This window comes from Crocuta crocuta, unplaced genomic scaffold (assembly GCF_008692635.1).
Source record: "Crocuta crocuta isolate KB4526 unplaced genomic scaffold, BGI_CrCroc_1.0 scaffold258, whole genome shotgun sequence".
NCBI lineage: Eukaryota > Metazoa > Chordata > Mammalia > Carnivora > Hyaenidae > Crocuta > Crocuta crocuta.
Window position 1 is genome coordinate 3,335,834 of NW_027532842.1, and position 13,501 is coordinate 3,349,334.

At 54.8% G+C, this 13,501-nt stretch overlaps 1 protein-coding gene across 1 annotated transcript in view; it reads right to left on the reverse strand.

The window, feature by feature from the left end:
• Positions 1-12,703, reverse strand: part of GTF3A (general transcription factor IIIA) — a 13,957-nt gene extending 1,254 nt beyond the window's left edge. Inside the window, exons 1-9 of the mRNA XM_077745418.1 lie at positions 12,678-12,703; positions 12,174-12,245; positions 11,329-11,491; positions 8,485-8,585; positions 3,930-4,026; positions 3,455-3,543; positions 2,237-2,310; positions 955-1,035; positions 267-496 (exon numbers count right to left, since the gene is read on the reverse strand). Coding sequence (XP_077601544.1) covers positions 267-496; positions 955-1,035; positions 2,237-2,310; positions 3,455-3,543; positions 3,930-4,026; positions 8,485-8,585; positions 11,329-11,491; positions 12,174-12,245; positions 12,678-12,703 — 933 coding nt within the window. The remainder of the gene's footprint in view (positions 1-266; positions 497-954; positions 1,036-2,236; positions 2,311-3,454; positions 3,544-3,929; positions 4,027-8,484; positions 8,586-11,328; positions 11,492-12,173; positions 12,246-12,677) is intronic.
• Positions 12,704-13,501: the final 798 nt, after the last annotated feature.

Consider the following 13,501-nt stretch of genomic DNA (forward strand, 5'->3'; position numbering starts at 1 on the left):
AGGGGGCTACGGATCTGCATTTCTAGCAAGTTCTGTGGTGATGCTGCTGCCCTGGGCCAAGGGCCCCACTGGAGAACCGCTGCATCGGCAGATCGGGTTGCTGTGCGGACTTGAGAACCGGTCCTGCGGAAGCAGGAGTGCGAAGCCCGGGCCAGCGCGCTCCCCCCTCCGCACGCCCTGGGACAGCGCCTTGGGACCCGGGCCTCCCGGGAACCCCACGCGAGGCCTCACGTCTAAAGGACTGCCTCCGTGAGGCCAGGCCTTACCTTCATCGCGAACGTTCTGCCGCAGCCAGGGTGCTCACAGGTAAAGGGGCGCCTTTCCTCGTGGAAGGAGAGAATGTGGCTCTGGAGATTGAAGACCGTGGTGTAGGCCCTCCCGCAGCCCTCCCTGGGGCACCGGCACACCTCCCGCGCCGGGGCGTGCGCTTTCACGTGCTGCTTCAGGTGATCCTTGCGCTTGAACGTCTTCTGGCACACTTCGCACCTTACGGGCTCTGGCGGGGCAGACAGACACCTTAGCCAGGCCCCCTGGGGCTGGCCACGCAGGAAAACGTCCCACGGGGGCTGCGAGTGATGGATTTGAGGCCACAAAGGTCCTGACGATCACACACCAGAAGGCCAGCGCGGTTCTTACTGCCCGGAAGTCCGTCCAGGTCCCCCAGGCCCCGTATGGCATCAGGCCCCTCCGTGCCCTGCCCGGGGAGCGGGGTTCCCCGCACGGCGGCCGCGGGCGAGGGGGAAGTCGGAGCAGACCCGTGTCCCTCCCTGTCCTCCAGCACCTGGGCCACCGCCTCCCCCACTGTCCCCCAGAGCTNAGCTGCCCGACGGCGGCGGAGGGACCGGTGCCTCACCCGCGTCACAGAAAGGCCTATGTTTTAGGGCACACGCGAGTCCTTCCCTCCTCAAAACCACAGAGGCAAAGCTGACACGGCGCCGTGCGCGTCTGCCTTACCTTTATGGCTCTCCCTCACGTGTTTTAGAAGCTCCGTCCATGTTTTTGCCACAAAGGAACATCCTTTTTGACACATATAGCCTGTTTCGGGAGAAACAGATCAGCGCGTTGCCCTTTGTGAATATTCGGTGTGGACACCAACTGTAATCAGAAAGGAAGCTTACAAGCCGACAGCACTGCCCTCCAACCTCCCAAGAACCTTCCGCTGTTAGCCTCTAGCGGTGGGAACGAACACTAAGAAGTTCTGTTTGATAGTAAAGCCAAATAATGAGCACTAGCAAGGTGCTCACTGCGCACAGGGTTCCACCGAGCAGACTCCACGGAAGAACGCGGCGCCCTCCCCCGCGGTGGTTGGTACGCTGGGCGGCCCGCACGGGGGCTCTGGCCACTGTCGCTCCCCGGCCGCTGGCCCGCAGCCCCTTCCCTCCCTGCTTCCTGCTTGCTTCTGGATTCCCTCAGTGTAAGAGCCCTGGGGTCCTCTGGGTTTGGCGAACCACCAGCACGAAGTCTCGGTGGTTGTGTGCCCGCCCCGGCCTCCTCAGGTCTTAGCCTCTGGTAGGTTCCGCCCTGCACGAGAGACTCGGGGGGCAGCTACGGGAGGACCTAAGAACCAGAAGGAACAGGTGGTCCTGCGGACCAGGACGGACACGGTGCAGAGCTCCGGAAGCGAAGAACCAGGCAGTGCACCGGCCCACCTGGACTTCAGCAACCAGATGCCAGAGTGAAACTCGAGGGAACGAGGCTCAGCCTTCAGCTACGGGCCTCTGGTTTAAAAAACCAGAACCATACTCTGTACTCAGAAAACTGGAAGACAGATACAAAACTCCCTCATTGGAACAGAGAACAGAGTCAAGTAACGTAATCCAGTCTTTCTGAGCAAAGTCACGGGCCGATTCCCCCAGAACCCCACGCCGCCCGCCCAGCCCTGCGAGCGCCAGGAAGGAGAATGGCCTTTCGATGGTGGTGACGAAGCCAAGCTTGGCGGGAGCGCTGACGCTCGGGCAGGACACCGGCCAGGCCCCTGCGGCAGGTGCCACAGCGCTCGCCCTGGGTGGCAACGGGGGTAAGGGGTGGGGGTAGTGCGACAACAGACGACACACAGGGCCCAGTCGGGAGTCTGACACCTCGACACGCGGCCAGCGTGCTGCCCCCGCCTAGACAGTGTCACAATTCTCAGCACGGCCGTGGAGCAGAACAGCACGCACTCTGCGGGCCAGGAATTAGACCGACACACGCTGAGTGTCCCCTCAGAGCTGGCGCCACCAGGGCCGGCCATACGCACCCTCGTGGACTTTCCCGTGTCTCTTCAGCCTGCTGGGGGAGGCGAAGTGCTTCCCGCATCCCTCGTGGGCACACCTGCGTGAACGACACACGACACGTGAGCCGATCCGTCTCTGTGCAGCATCAGCTGGGGGNTGACTGTCCCTTCCGGCTACCCAAGGCTCGCCCCACAACCAAGCCAACTGAGACTGAATCACAGGTGAAGTTCAAGGGACTGGACCAGCCTGGAGACCAAACACACTGAGAGAAAAGTGCCAGGACTGGCTTTTTTTTTTTTTTGCATGTGATCAGATCAAATAGTTTTCATCGCAATACGTCTGAAAAGACACTGTTCGCAGTGACAGCGAGATGGCCAAGGCAGATCCCTGCGGCACCTGCGCTGCGGGTCTCCACGGCTGCGGCCCAGGGGCGGCATGGCGGGCAAGCAGTGCCGGGGGCCCGCACGTCCCACCTCCGGCAAGGACGGCCCCGGCCCTGTGGTGACTCCGGGCAAAGCGCGGCCGCCCTCCCCTCCCCCCACCCCGTGGGCCAGAAGCACCGTGGGGACGCGTGGTCGCCAGCCCGTGTCGTCAAGGCCACAGCGGAGCAGGCGGCCAGGGCTCCTTGCGCCCTCTCCAAGTCCACCCCCGTGTGTCCGGCCACCGTCCCTGTCCCCCCTGAAGGCCTCTCGAATGCAGGCCGACAGGCCCGGCCGCTCTTGCTCTGGAGGAAGGGGCTGCTTTGTGTCTGCAGAATGACATGGCATATGAATAACGTCATTTCTCAGCTCCCCCCTCAAGCTTTGCCACACTGTGCTAATCTCAGAAATCCTTCTGAAACACATCAGCTGTTTCCTTTAGAAAAGAAAAGCAAAATCAAACTCCTGAAATGCCCCCATATATATACGGCCACTCACCGTATAGAGTGATGTTAAGACATAGCTTCAGAACACTTGCATCCAACCTCTGCATTTCAATCTTTTTTTTTTTTTAATTTTGAGAAAGAGTGAGAATGCTTGCATGAGCTGAGGAGGGCCAGAGAGAGAGAGAGAATCCCAAGCGGGCTCTGCACTCTCTGCATGGAGCCCTGGACGGGCTCAAACTCCTGAACCATGAGATCATGACCTGAGCTGAACTCAAGAGTCGGACGTTTAACCGACTGAGCCCCCCCCGGGCGCCCCTGCACGTCGACCTTCCCCCCACCTGAAATACGAGAGGCCTCGCCCACGTGAAGCACCTACTTGAACAGTGGTTCATTAGTGTGCTGGCACTGGTGGGCTCTCAGCTGCTGGTGCTTCTTGAAGGCCTTCTCACACCCTTCAAAAGTGCACTGTTGGATAAAGGTTCATGAGTCCTCAGACAGATCAAAGAACAGTTCACAAGAGAAGTCCCTCAAGATAAACACACCGTGACGATTTATACTCGCTCCTTGCTCCCACTAAGCGACAGTCAGAGTCTATGCCAGGAAGCTTTCAAGATGAACATATCTGACACAGCAAAACTGTCCCATTTGGGGGCGGTCTACCATCATAAACTTCATTAGCATACACACAAGAAAGTACGCTTTCAAAATAAGCCATTATTATGATAGCTAGTAGTCGGGCCAAATTCAGGTATCCGACAGACAGAATCTAGCTGATGGGCACTTTAAGGATATTAGACAATAAGCATCAAACTACGCAGATGGTGGAAGCATAGAAAATCATTCATACTTACTACATATTGTTTTTGCTGATTCTCATGCTTGCGTTCAAAATGTTTCTTCAAGTTTGATTTTGTGTTGAATTTCTGATCACAGCCACTAGCTGTACAACTGTAAGGAATCGCATAAATCAAAATATTAACAAACCGAGGGAAAAATTTTAAGACATATTGTCCTCCTCCTTTATAAAAGTGCTGTCCAAGGTACAGTGTAAAATAGATTCTAACAAATTCCACAGCGTTAGGCCCAAGTGTCAGCATCTCCCTCTGATGGGATTACCGTGGAAAGGATGCATCTTCACGTATGGCTTCTGAAATCAGGCATGTACATCGCACATCCTTCATGAGCTGGGCAGACGGGAGGTGAAGACATTACTTTCAAACGCCCAAACCTGCTCAGGCTTAACTCGATGTTGAAGCTAAATTGTTTCTTAATTTAGGATCTGAGAACCTTAATTTTCCATGAAAGGTCACAATAAACTGCATTTCCAAGAAGACCTCAAAACACTACTTTTAGCTTATGTTCAGAGGTAAAAACAGATATTTGGAGCAAAACCACAAACCACAATGCCCTCTGGCCTATCACCAAGCCATTCTGGTTCTCCTTAAAGAGTGTTTCCAGATCTTGGCCTTGAATTATCCAAATTCTTTGTCAAGTAGTTCTTTATTTTTTATTTATTTATTTTTTTAATGTTTTATTTATTTCTAGGAGAGAGAGAGACAGCGTGAGCAGGGGAGGGTCAGAGAGAGAGGGAGTCACAGACTCCCAAACAGGCTCCAGGCTCTGAGCTGGCAGTCAGCACAGAGCCCGACGCGGGGCTCGAACCCACGAACCCCGAGATGATGACCTAAGCGAAAGTCGGACGCTTAACCGACTAAGCCACCCAGGCGCCCGTCAAGTTGTTTTTTAAATGTGTGCTCTTTCTGTGAGAGAGCTCAGCCTGAGGGATAAAGCAGGACTTCCATGACCTTAGCCATCACTCACCAGTAAGCACTGAGTAACACCATGCGGTGCTGGGCCGACTACAGGGGACTGACCATGCGCAGGGAAAGTGGGAGCACACAGGAGGCGGGCTGCGGGGCAGAGAACATGACGGATGGCAACAGGTGCTGTTTTTGACCCCAGAGGCAGAAGGCCGAGTTTTAGCTGGGTACATGGTCAACAGAAATAGAACGTTTTCCAGCCTCCCCTGCAATTAGGGCTGGCCACATAGCTGTCTCTGGCCCAAGCTGCTCGACAACCACAAAGTGTCCCAAAGGGGGCACGCCTCTCGTGCTCCTTCACCCATCCTGGTGGCTGGAATGCCTCTGACAGCTGGAACACCAATGGTCATCTCGGACCACGACGCTGAAGCCCCAAGATGAGGAGGCAGCGGCAAGTTATAAGGCGCCCAGTCCTACTGACTGTGAAACGCCCCCGACTGTCCATCCTGCATTTGTCACATAAGAGAAACGGAGACTGTCTTGTGTAAGCCTCTGTCGTGCTGGGTTTCCTGTCGCTCTTGACTTCAATCCTGACACTGGACAGGGCCCAGAAATGTCCTGACAGGGAGCCCCGAGCAGGTACAGGGGGACCGAAAACACAGACCAAGTTGCAGGGTGGTGCACGGACCACACTTTATGTCTGAGGGTCAAGCAAACAGGGCAAGATCCCAGAAAGGCCAGATCGCAGAGGTTGTTGATGCAACATTTTGTAACAAAGTCCGAGATCCTGGACCTCGTGATGAAAGCAACACTTCAGGCCTGCACGGCTTGAAGAAGGGAGACGGTCTGGAGGCAGAGGAAACGCCAAACCCCGCTCAGGTGGGCGTCAGCATCGGAAATACGACCCTGGCAGCTGGAGGGGGACAGGGGCCCGACGGGAAGTAACAGAAGCTGATGCCCGCCTCCCGCAGGGGACGGATGAGAGGACCGGAGAGGAGGACGGGGTGTGCGCGGAGGCGGCCCTGCCTCTGCTGCGGGTCATCGGTGGACAGGGATGCCAGCGACAAGAACGAGGGCAGGAAAGGCCATAGGAAGCAGAGCTCGGACTGCACTTCAAGAGACTCTGGCCACGTGGAGTTTAAGAGGCCAGAGAGACAGCCGCGTCACACTGTCCAGCTGGGGACCTGGGGCCGAGAGCCGGAAGCAGTGACCACAGAGCTGCCTTGTTCCAGTGCGAACAGCCCTCCCTTTCCAGTTCACCCTGGGAGTCTGTATCCAGCCCCCGTTTGTAAGGTCCAGTTTTTGAAAGAGTATATAGCAACTCAGCTCAGACACCAAAGAGCTGCGTGTTTCCTTCCACCCCTCACCCCTGCCGCTCCCAGTCAGAACAGGCGGCCTCTCTACGGACAGGAGCAAATCCAAGTGCACAACCTTCTCGTGCTCCTTTTCATACAGGGAAAGGCGGCCCTCTGGACGCTCTTCCTTTGCCCAATGCGCCCGCAGACCCGCTCACGGCTTCACAGACGCGCCTGCTTTCCCAGCCGCTGGGGATGTGCGCCGTTGCTCTGCCTCTCAGTCCCTCCTGCCGAGCACGTGGGTTGACTCCAATGCTCTGCACAGAACCCTGTCCCGGCCTTTCATTCAGCCACAAGTGCGTCTGCACAACAAATTCCCCGAAGCGAAGCTTCCAGGCCGAAGCCTATACCAGGCCCCATTTTCCCGACCGCGCTCAGTTACGCTGTGCCAGGCCGGCTGAACTACAGTTTGAAATACATTAGGCTTCCCTTAGGGCCACGGATTCTGGTGATACACTCGGTGCTTGAACAGGGACTGAACTGAAGATACCTGCCCCCCAGGTTCTCTGCCCTGTTCACACCGGCTGGCACGCGGGTCACATGGAGGTGGCTCTCTGCATGGACAGGGACAGTGAAGATTATCCCGTGCCAACAACTGACATCTCACTTTCCTCACACTGTTTGGGCCTTAGAAGTGAGACGTTGAGACACTTCACATTCATCATCATCATCTTAAAACTAAAAGAAATCATCTCCGATCCGTGGAAAACCTCCCTGCTCGAGGAGCTGTCACAGAGAACAGGCTTACGAGACCAAATTCTGACATCCACAAAACTTGTCACCCGGCTATTTCTCCATATGGTCTCCTCGATGTAGCACTGGGTATCCATTAAGTCATTACTCTTTTCTCAATGAAACCTCGGTGTTTTCACGGAACATTCTGTTCAGTGGTTCTCAAAGTGTGAAAGCCGGACCAACAGCATCAACGTCACCTGAGAATTTGCAGTTTTAGCAAATTCTAGAAATATGAATTCTCGGGCCCCACCCCATACCTACTGAATCAGAAACTCCGGGGTGGGGTCCAGTACTCTGTGTTTTTTTAACAAGCTCTCCAGGGGACTCTCATGCTCCCTACATTTGAGAACCACTGCTTTAAAGAAGCTGATTCAGGGGCACCTGGGTGGCTCAGTCAGTTAAGCTCCAACTTCAACTCAGGTCACGATCTCACGGTTTGAGAACTCAAGCCCCACGTCGGGCGGGCTCTGTGCTGACAGCTCAGAGCTTTGGATTCTGTGACTCCCTCTCTCTCTGCCCCTCCCCTGCTTGTGCTCTGTCTCTCTCTGTCTCTCNCGAACTCAAGCCCCACGTCGGGTGGGCTCTGTGCTGACAGCTCAGAGCCTGGAGCCTGCTTTGGATTCTGTGACTCCCTCTCTCTCTGCCCCTCCCCTGCTTGTGCTCTGTCTCTCTCTGTCTCTCAAAAATAAATTAAAATGTTAAAAACAAATTTTTTAAGTACAAAAATCTATTTTACCACAGAGGCCTGAAACATGGCAATTTTCAAAAGAATGAATTCCGGGGCGCCTGGGAGGCTCAGTCAGTTAAGAGTCTGACTTCAACGAGGCTCATTCACGATCTCCCGATTTGTGAGTCTGAGCCCCGCATCGGGCTCTGTGCTGACAGCTCAGAGCCTGGAGCCTGCTTCAGATTCTGTGTCTCCCTCTCTCTCTGCCCCTCCCCTGTTTGCGCTTAGTCTGTCTGTCTCTCAAAAATAAACAAATGTAAAAAAGTAAAAGCTAAAAAAAAATGTTTCAAAACTTAAAAAAAGAAAGCATCTAAAGAAGCTGATTTAAGACAAGCAATACCTCCACCCGTTTAGATCAGCAGCAGCTCCAAAGGAAATAAAATTAAGCCTCGTATGCGAGAAGTGAAGCGGCTTACTCTGAAGAAATACAAGATAAATTCTCAAAAGCTCTACCTCTGTATGCTTCTGTCTCTTATCCCAGCCGCTTACTGGCTCATAAAGACCCCGGTCAATGCGGAGCCATGACCCCATCTGGTCTGAACGGAGTGCTTTCCGAGGTGTGTCTCCCCCTGAGTACGTACTTTAAAGGGAGAGGAGACGATGCAAACTGCTGGGACCTTCAGATAAGCTCATTCCTGAAGCCCTTGAAATGACCCACCAGCCCCTCCTCTCTTCCCCACGTTCAAACCCCAGGCTCCTCTTATACCAGGAGGTGCAAATGAAGGGCGCTGTGCACTCTGGACCGCACGAAGTTGACAGTGCATCTTCTTCCCAGGTCGATATGCCGAAACCAACCCCTTCAAAGGCCAAAACACTGTCCTCTACTTACACAAAGGGCTTTTCCCCAGTGTGAATCAGGATGTGGCGGCTCAGATGGTAGTCCCTGACGAAGGCTTTGCCGCACCCCTCGTGGTCACAAACAAAGGGTCTCTAGCAGGAAGGAAAGAAAAAAACACGTTGATCCTGCCCTCGCTACTGTCTCTGGTCCTATTTAAAGACGTAGAGTGTGGAGGGGACGTTTTAGCTCTGCAGGGACGGCTTCCACTCGGTAAGTTACACAAATGCCACAACGTCCCCACGAAGTCGATGCCGTAGATTCTGCTCTGTGAACAGCACGTGAGAGCGGGTGGCCTTCCCAGTAACAGCACCAGTAGCCGGCTCCCACCCAGATGGCAAGCGCCAACAGCAACCCTTAGAGGTGACCTGTCCGCTCTGGCCGATGTGCACACATCTCCACCACCGAGATGTTCTTACCCACCGAACGTGTGGGCTCCCTCATCCCGGACCCACCCAGAGTCGGTGCTAACACAGTGCCCGGCCCCCTACAGAAAATGCTCACAGCCTCACCGTAACCCCTGCTTGGGACCCCGGAGTTGGTAGGGTGGGGAAGGGGGTTGTGGGGTGTCCACTCTGAACCTATAGGAAAAGTCAAAACACATCCCCCAAATAACCAGTTTTGTGTATTTAACTATGAAAACCATAGCCCCCCAGCAGTCGGGAGGGAGGTACCATGGCCTCAAATGTCAGTACTAGTAGCAGCGCAAGTAGGCGGGCAGACAGAAGAGTTGTATTACCAGCCGAAGAGCCACAGAACTTTGCATAGTATTTGTGATTCTTTTTTCTTTCTTTCTTTTTTTTTTTTTTTGATGTTGTTGTTTAAAAGGGAGTGCAAGGGGCACCTGGGTAGCTCAGTCGGTTGAGCCTCCGACTTCGGCGCAAGTCATGATCTCACGTTCATGGGTTCGAGCCCTGTGTCGGGCTCTGTGCTGACAGCTCAGAGCCTGGAGCTGCTTCAGATTCTGTGTCTCCCTGTCTCTCTGCCCCTCCCTGTCTCGTGCTCTGTCTGTCTCAAAAATAAATTAAAACATTTAAAAAAATAATAAAAAATAAAAAGGAGTGCAATTTATGGTCTGCGAGAGGTGCAGTTGAGAGAGCGGGGTCACAGGGTGACTGCTCCCATACCCCAAGGACACAATCTATCCTTCCCCTGGGCCATGGCTCTGGGGGTGACCCACAGAAGGGAGAGGAGGCTCCCGTGGCCCCAGGGGTCCTCAGGGAGGGACATGAAAGTGACCACAGGCTTCTCTCACCAGCCTTCCTGGTTTCAGAACCCAGAAGCTGAGGGGCAGGACGGGCAAGGGAGAGGACAGGGAAGCAGAACATACTGGATGCTCTAAGTGGAGCTGGTCCCTGGGCAAGCCGGCCATACAGCTGGGGGCATGGGTAGAGCCCAGGCAGAGAGGAGCAGTGCGAACAGCCTGGAAGTTAGGTAGATGTTGGAGCAAAGGCAGGGGCTGCCGGTCTCAGGATTGAGAAATAAAGGGCCTTCAGGGGGTTGGCTCAGTCAGTTAAGTCAGTTAAGTCAGACTTGGGCTCAGGTCATGGTCTCGAGAGTTCGAGCCCCAAGTCGGGCTCTGTGCTGACAGCTCAGAGCCTGGAGCCTGCTTCGGATTCTGTGTCTCCCTCCCTCTCTGCTCCTCCCCTGATCACACTCTGTCTCTCAAAAATAAACATTAAAAAAAAAAAGAAGAAGAATTAAAGGGCCTTTAGCTGAGGCAGGGTCAAGCCAGGCTCTGCCAAACCCTGGGAAACCGGGCAGATTCCTTGGCCTCCATGAACTTCCTTCCCTGCCCCCACTCATCTTCCAAAGGCTTCCTATTGCCCTCAAAATAAAACCCAAACTTCAAGCCCTATTTGACCCTGGCCTACAAATGATCCCACCAGACCTGCTTCTCAGATCTCCTCTTATACGATCCCCAACTCAATCACATTCCATCACAGGCCAATCACGCTCAATCACCAGCTCCTTCGGCAGTTTTTTCTGCCCAGACTGTTTTTCCCTGAGTCTGCATGGTTGGATCCCTTTCCTTCTCATTCAGGTCGAAAGAGACCTTTCCTGGAGCCCTCGATTTACTGCGTCTCATTCCTACTTCCTTTGTCCCAATTAAAGGATCAAGTCGGGTTAGCAGAAACCTCTTCTGTTTGGCTGACGACTCTCGCTCCAGAATTATGACGGAATGAACGCAGGCCCGTGCCAGGAGCCCAGGGATCAAGGCAGGTGCCTGCTGGGGGCGGGGGGCGTAGAAAGCATGCGAGTAAACGAATCTTTCCTCCGCCCCTATTTCAAGGGGCGCCTGGGTGGCTCAGTCGGCTAAGCGTCCGACTTCGACTCAGGTCATGATCTCATGGTTCATGGCTTCGAGCCCCGCGTCGGGCTCTGTGCTGACAGCTCAGAGCCTGGAGCCTTCTTCAGATTCTGTGTCTCCCTCTCTCTCTGACCCTCCCCTGCTGTCTCTCTCTCTCTCTCTCAGAAATAAATAAAACATTAAAAAAAAACCCACTTACAAAAAACAAAAAAGATTTCCAGGAGGTGGTGACAGACCAAGACTCAAGATCAAAGGAGAAGCGGCAAAGGATCAAAGCGGCTCGGGGTGCTCCGCAGCAAGGCCGCCTCGGTCTTAGAACTTGTCTACCTGTGCCAGCCCCTCCCGAACCTCAGGCGGAGCTGGTGCGCCCCTGTGATCCGGGTGCCAAGACTGTGTCTGTCTTGCAAAGGCGGGTGCAGCCACGTGCTGCCCCGGGCCCGGGGGCGCTGCCCACCTGGCGGGCCACCCCTTCCCGAGCCGCTGCGCCTGGACGCCACACCCTCCGTGGCCGGCCCGCGCCCCGTTACCTCCCCCGTGTGCTTGCACAGGTGGGCGTCTAGCTTCCAGGCCTTGTTGTAATTGGCGCTGCAGTCAGGAAAGGAGCAGATGAACCTCCTATTGAGCGAGGCGGGCGGCGGGGCGGGGCTCTGGCCCGCCNCCACCCCTTCTCTTCCCCAGGAAAAGGCACTCCTGCCCGACCGCAGGGAGGAGCCGGCTTCCCGGCGGAGGCAGCGCGGGGCTGCTGATGCGTGTGACCAGCTTTCCGTCCCCCACCGCACTCCATAAAGCACCAGCCGTGCATAAGTTAAATTACACTATTGGTTTCTCGTTTTTATGGACAGATTTCCTTGCATACTTGGTTCCAAATCTCGTCTGCACGTTAGGATCCCTTACAAATCACCAGCCCAGAGCATGCCCCGGCCCAGCTAAGCCACAGTTTCTGGGGACGGGAAACAGGAATGAGAAGGTTTGGGAACCCCCTAGGGGTTCCGGGGGCTCAGGAAACTGGGAACCAGTGCCCTAAGGCCCTGCTGCCCCGAGTGTGGCCTGCGGACCCGCAGCACCGTTAGCAGTCAGAACCAGAGACCTCCCCGAACCGGAGCCGTCTCCGGGTGGAGTGACGCACATTCAGATTTGAGAAGCGCTGTTCGGAGGCCTGAACGGCTACAGGTGTCCGTCCTGGTTTTACCAGGATCACATGTTTAAAGGGTGTCCTTGGATGCGGGTAACAGGGACAGGAGGGATGGTCTGATGTTCATACCGCGCATCATTGCAAATCCCTGAGCAGGTCCTTCTCAGAAGGTGGCGACGGGTGTCTGCAGACAAGTGCGGTTTCCGGGCCCGCGGGCCGGCGCTGAGCTGGGGTCCTCACCACGCCTGAGCTCGGTCCGCCGTCTTTCCCGTGAAGATGGTGATCCTAACGCCTGCCTCGGTGTCGTGAGGACTGTAAGAGGGCGTCCGGGAAGCGGGTCCACCTGCTGCTTTTCTTGATTGCGCTCTGGCCCCGCCCCATGGGACAAGTCCACACAGTCCCTGGGTCTGCCATCTCCCAGCGTCTCACATGGTTTCCTTTGTGCTGCTCTGGCTTTCTGCTCTTCCCCCCACCCCCCGCCCCCGTGTGCCACTGGGGGCACCTCCCTGACCCCATAAGGTGCGCCCATGGCTCTCCTGCCTTCCTGACCTTGACCTCTCTTATTCTTCCCACCTTCTTAGCTCCGCTCCCACGGTTTCGTGCTCAGCCCTGTGCCCGGGATGTATTGTGACAGGAGGGCGGCCCACTATGCCTGACTTTGTCACTTAACTTTGGATTCCAACTGTATTCATAAGGCTCTTTGAATCTCTTTTCTCACCTTTCAAGTGGACTGTTAATACCCACCTATTACCGTCGTTTTTGGAACGCATGACGCTGCATGAACTGACGGTCCCATGTATCACATGCTCCTGTGCCAGGCCCGTTGACCACCAACTTTCAGTTTTCCCAACAACACTGGGTGTTAAGCAGCTGAGAGGATCCAGGCTGTGCCTTTATTTCTTCTGTCTCTTTTTTCCCTGTAAACACCTAGATCTGTTGCTCCCCAGTGTGTTTTTCCGACGTCCCACGTTTCCAAAAGACAAGTGCATTTTTTTTTTTACTTTAACATCAAGCAGTCAGACAATCTTACCAGACCCCACCCACACTTGTGAAATGAGAGTCCCGGGTCCTCCTATTCCTCTGCCCGTTACTGGCCTCGCTGACTTGTACACCCGCCATGTCCATTCCCCTCATGCTCTGTCTGGCTTTTCTGTGCTCTGGGTTAGGCACCCGAAACGGCCTCTCGTGCGGCTGCCAGCATCATCTCCCTAAACCATCTGAGATTCTGTGGGTTTAAATGTGTAAGACTGGCGATTCCAAAGCCTTCTTTGTCCTCTTAGCAATTATGCCTGCAATTCAGGTAACAGCACGCAGGTGGGAAATGGGGGTCCTGAGCTCAGCCCCTCGCCAATCACCTTCCTACTTTGGACACAACTCTCAGCCCAGATTAGGTTCTACTTCCTCCCGATAAGCCTTCCTTAATTACTGAAACCCCCACCCACCTTTTCTGCCTTTGAGCTTCTCCAACCCTTTCCTTCTGTAGCACTGAGTAGACAGTTTTCAAATGGGCTGGGCTATCTTGAACTATTCAGGTATATAATTTCCTGTTTCCCCATCTTGATTTCATC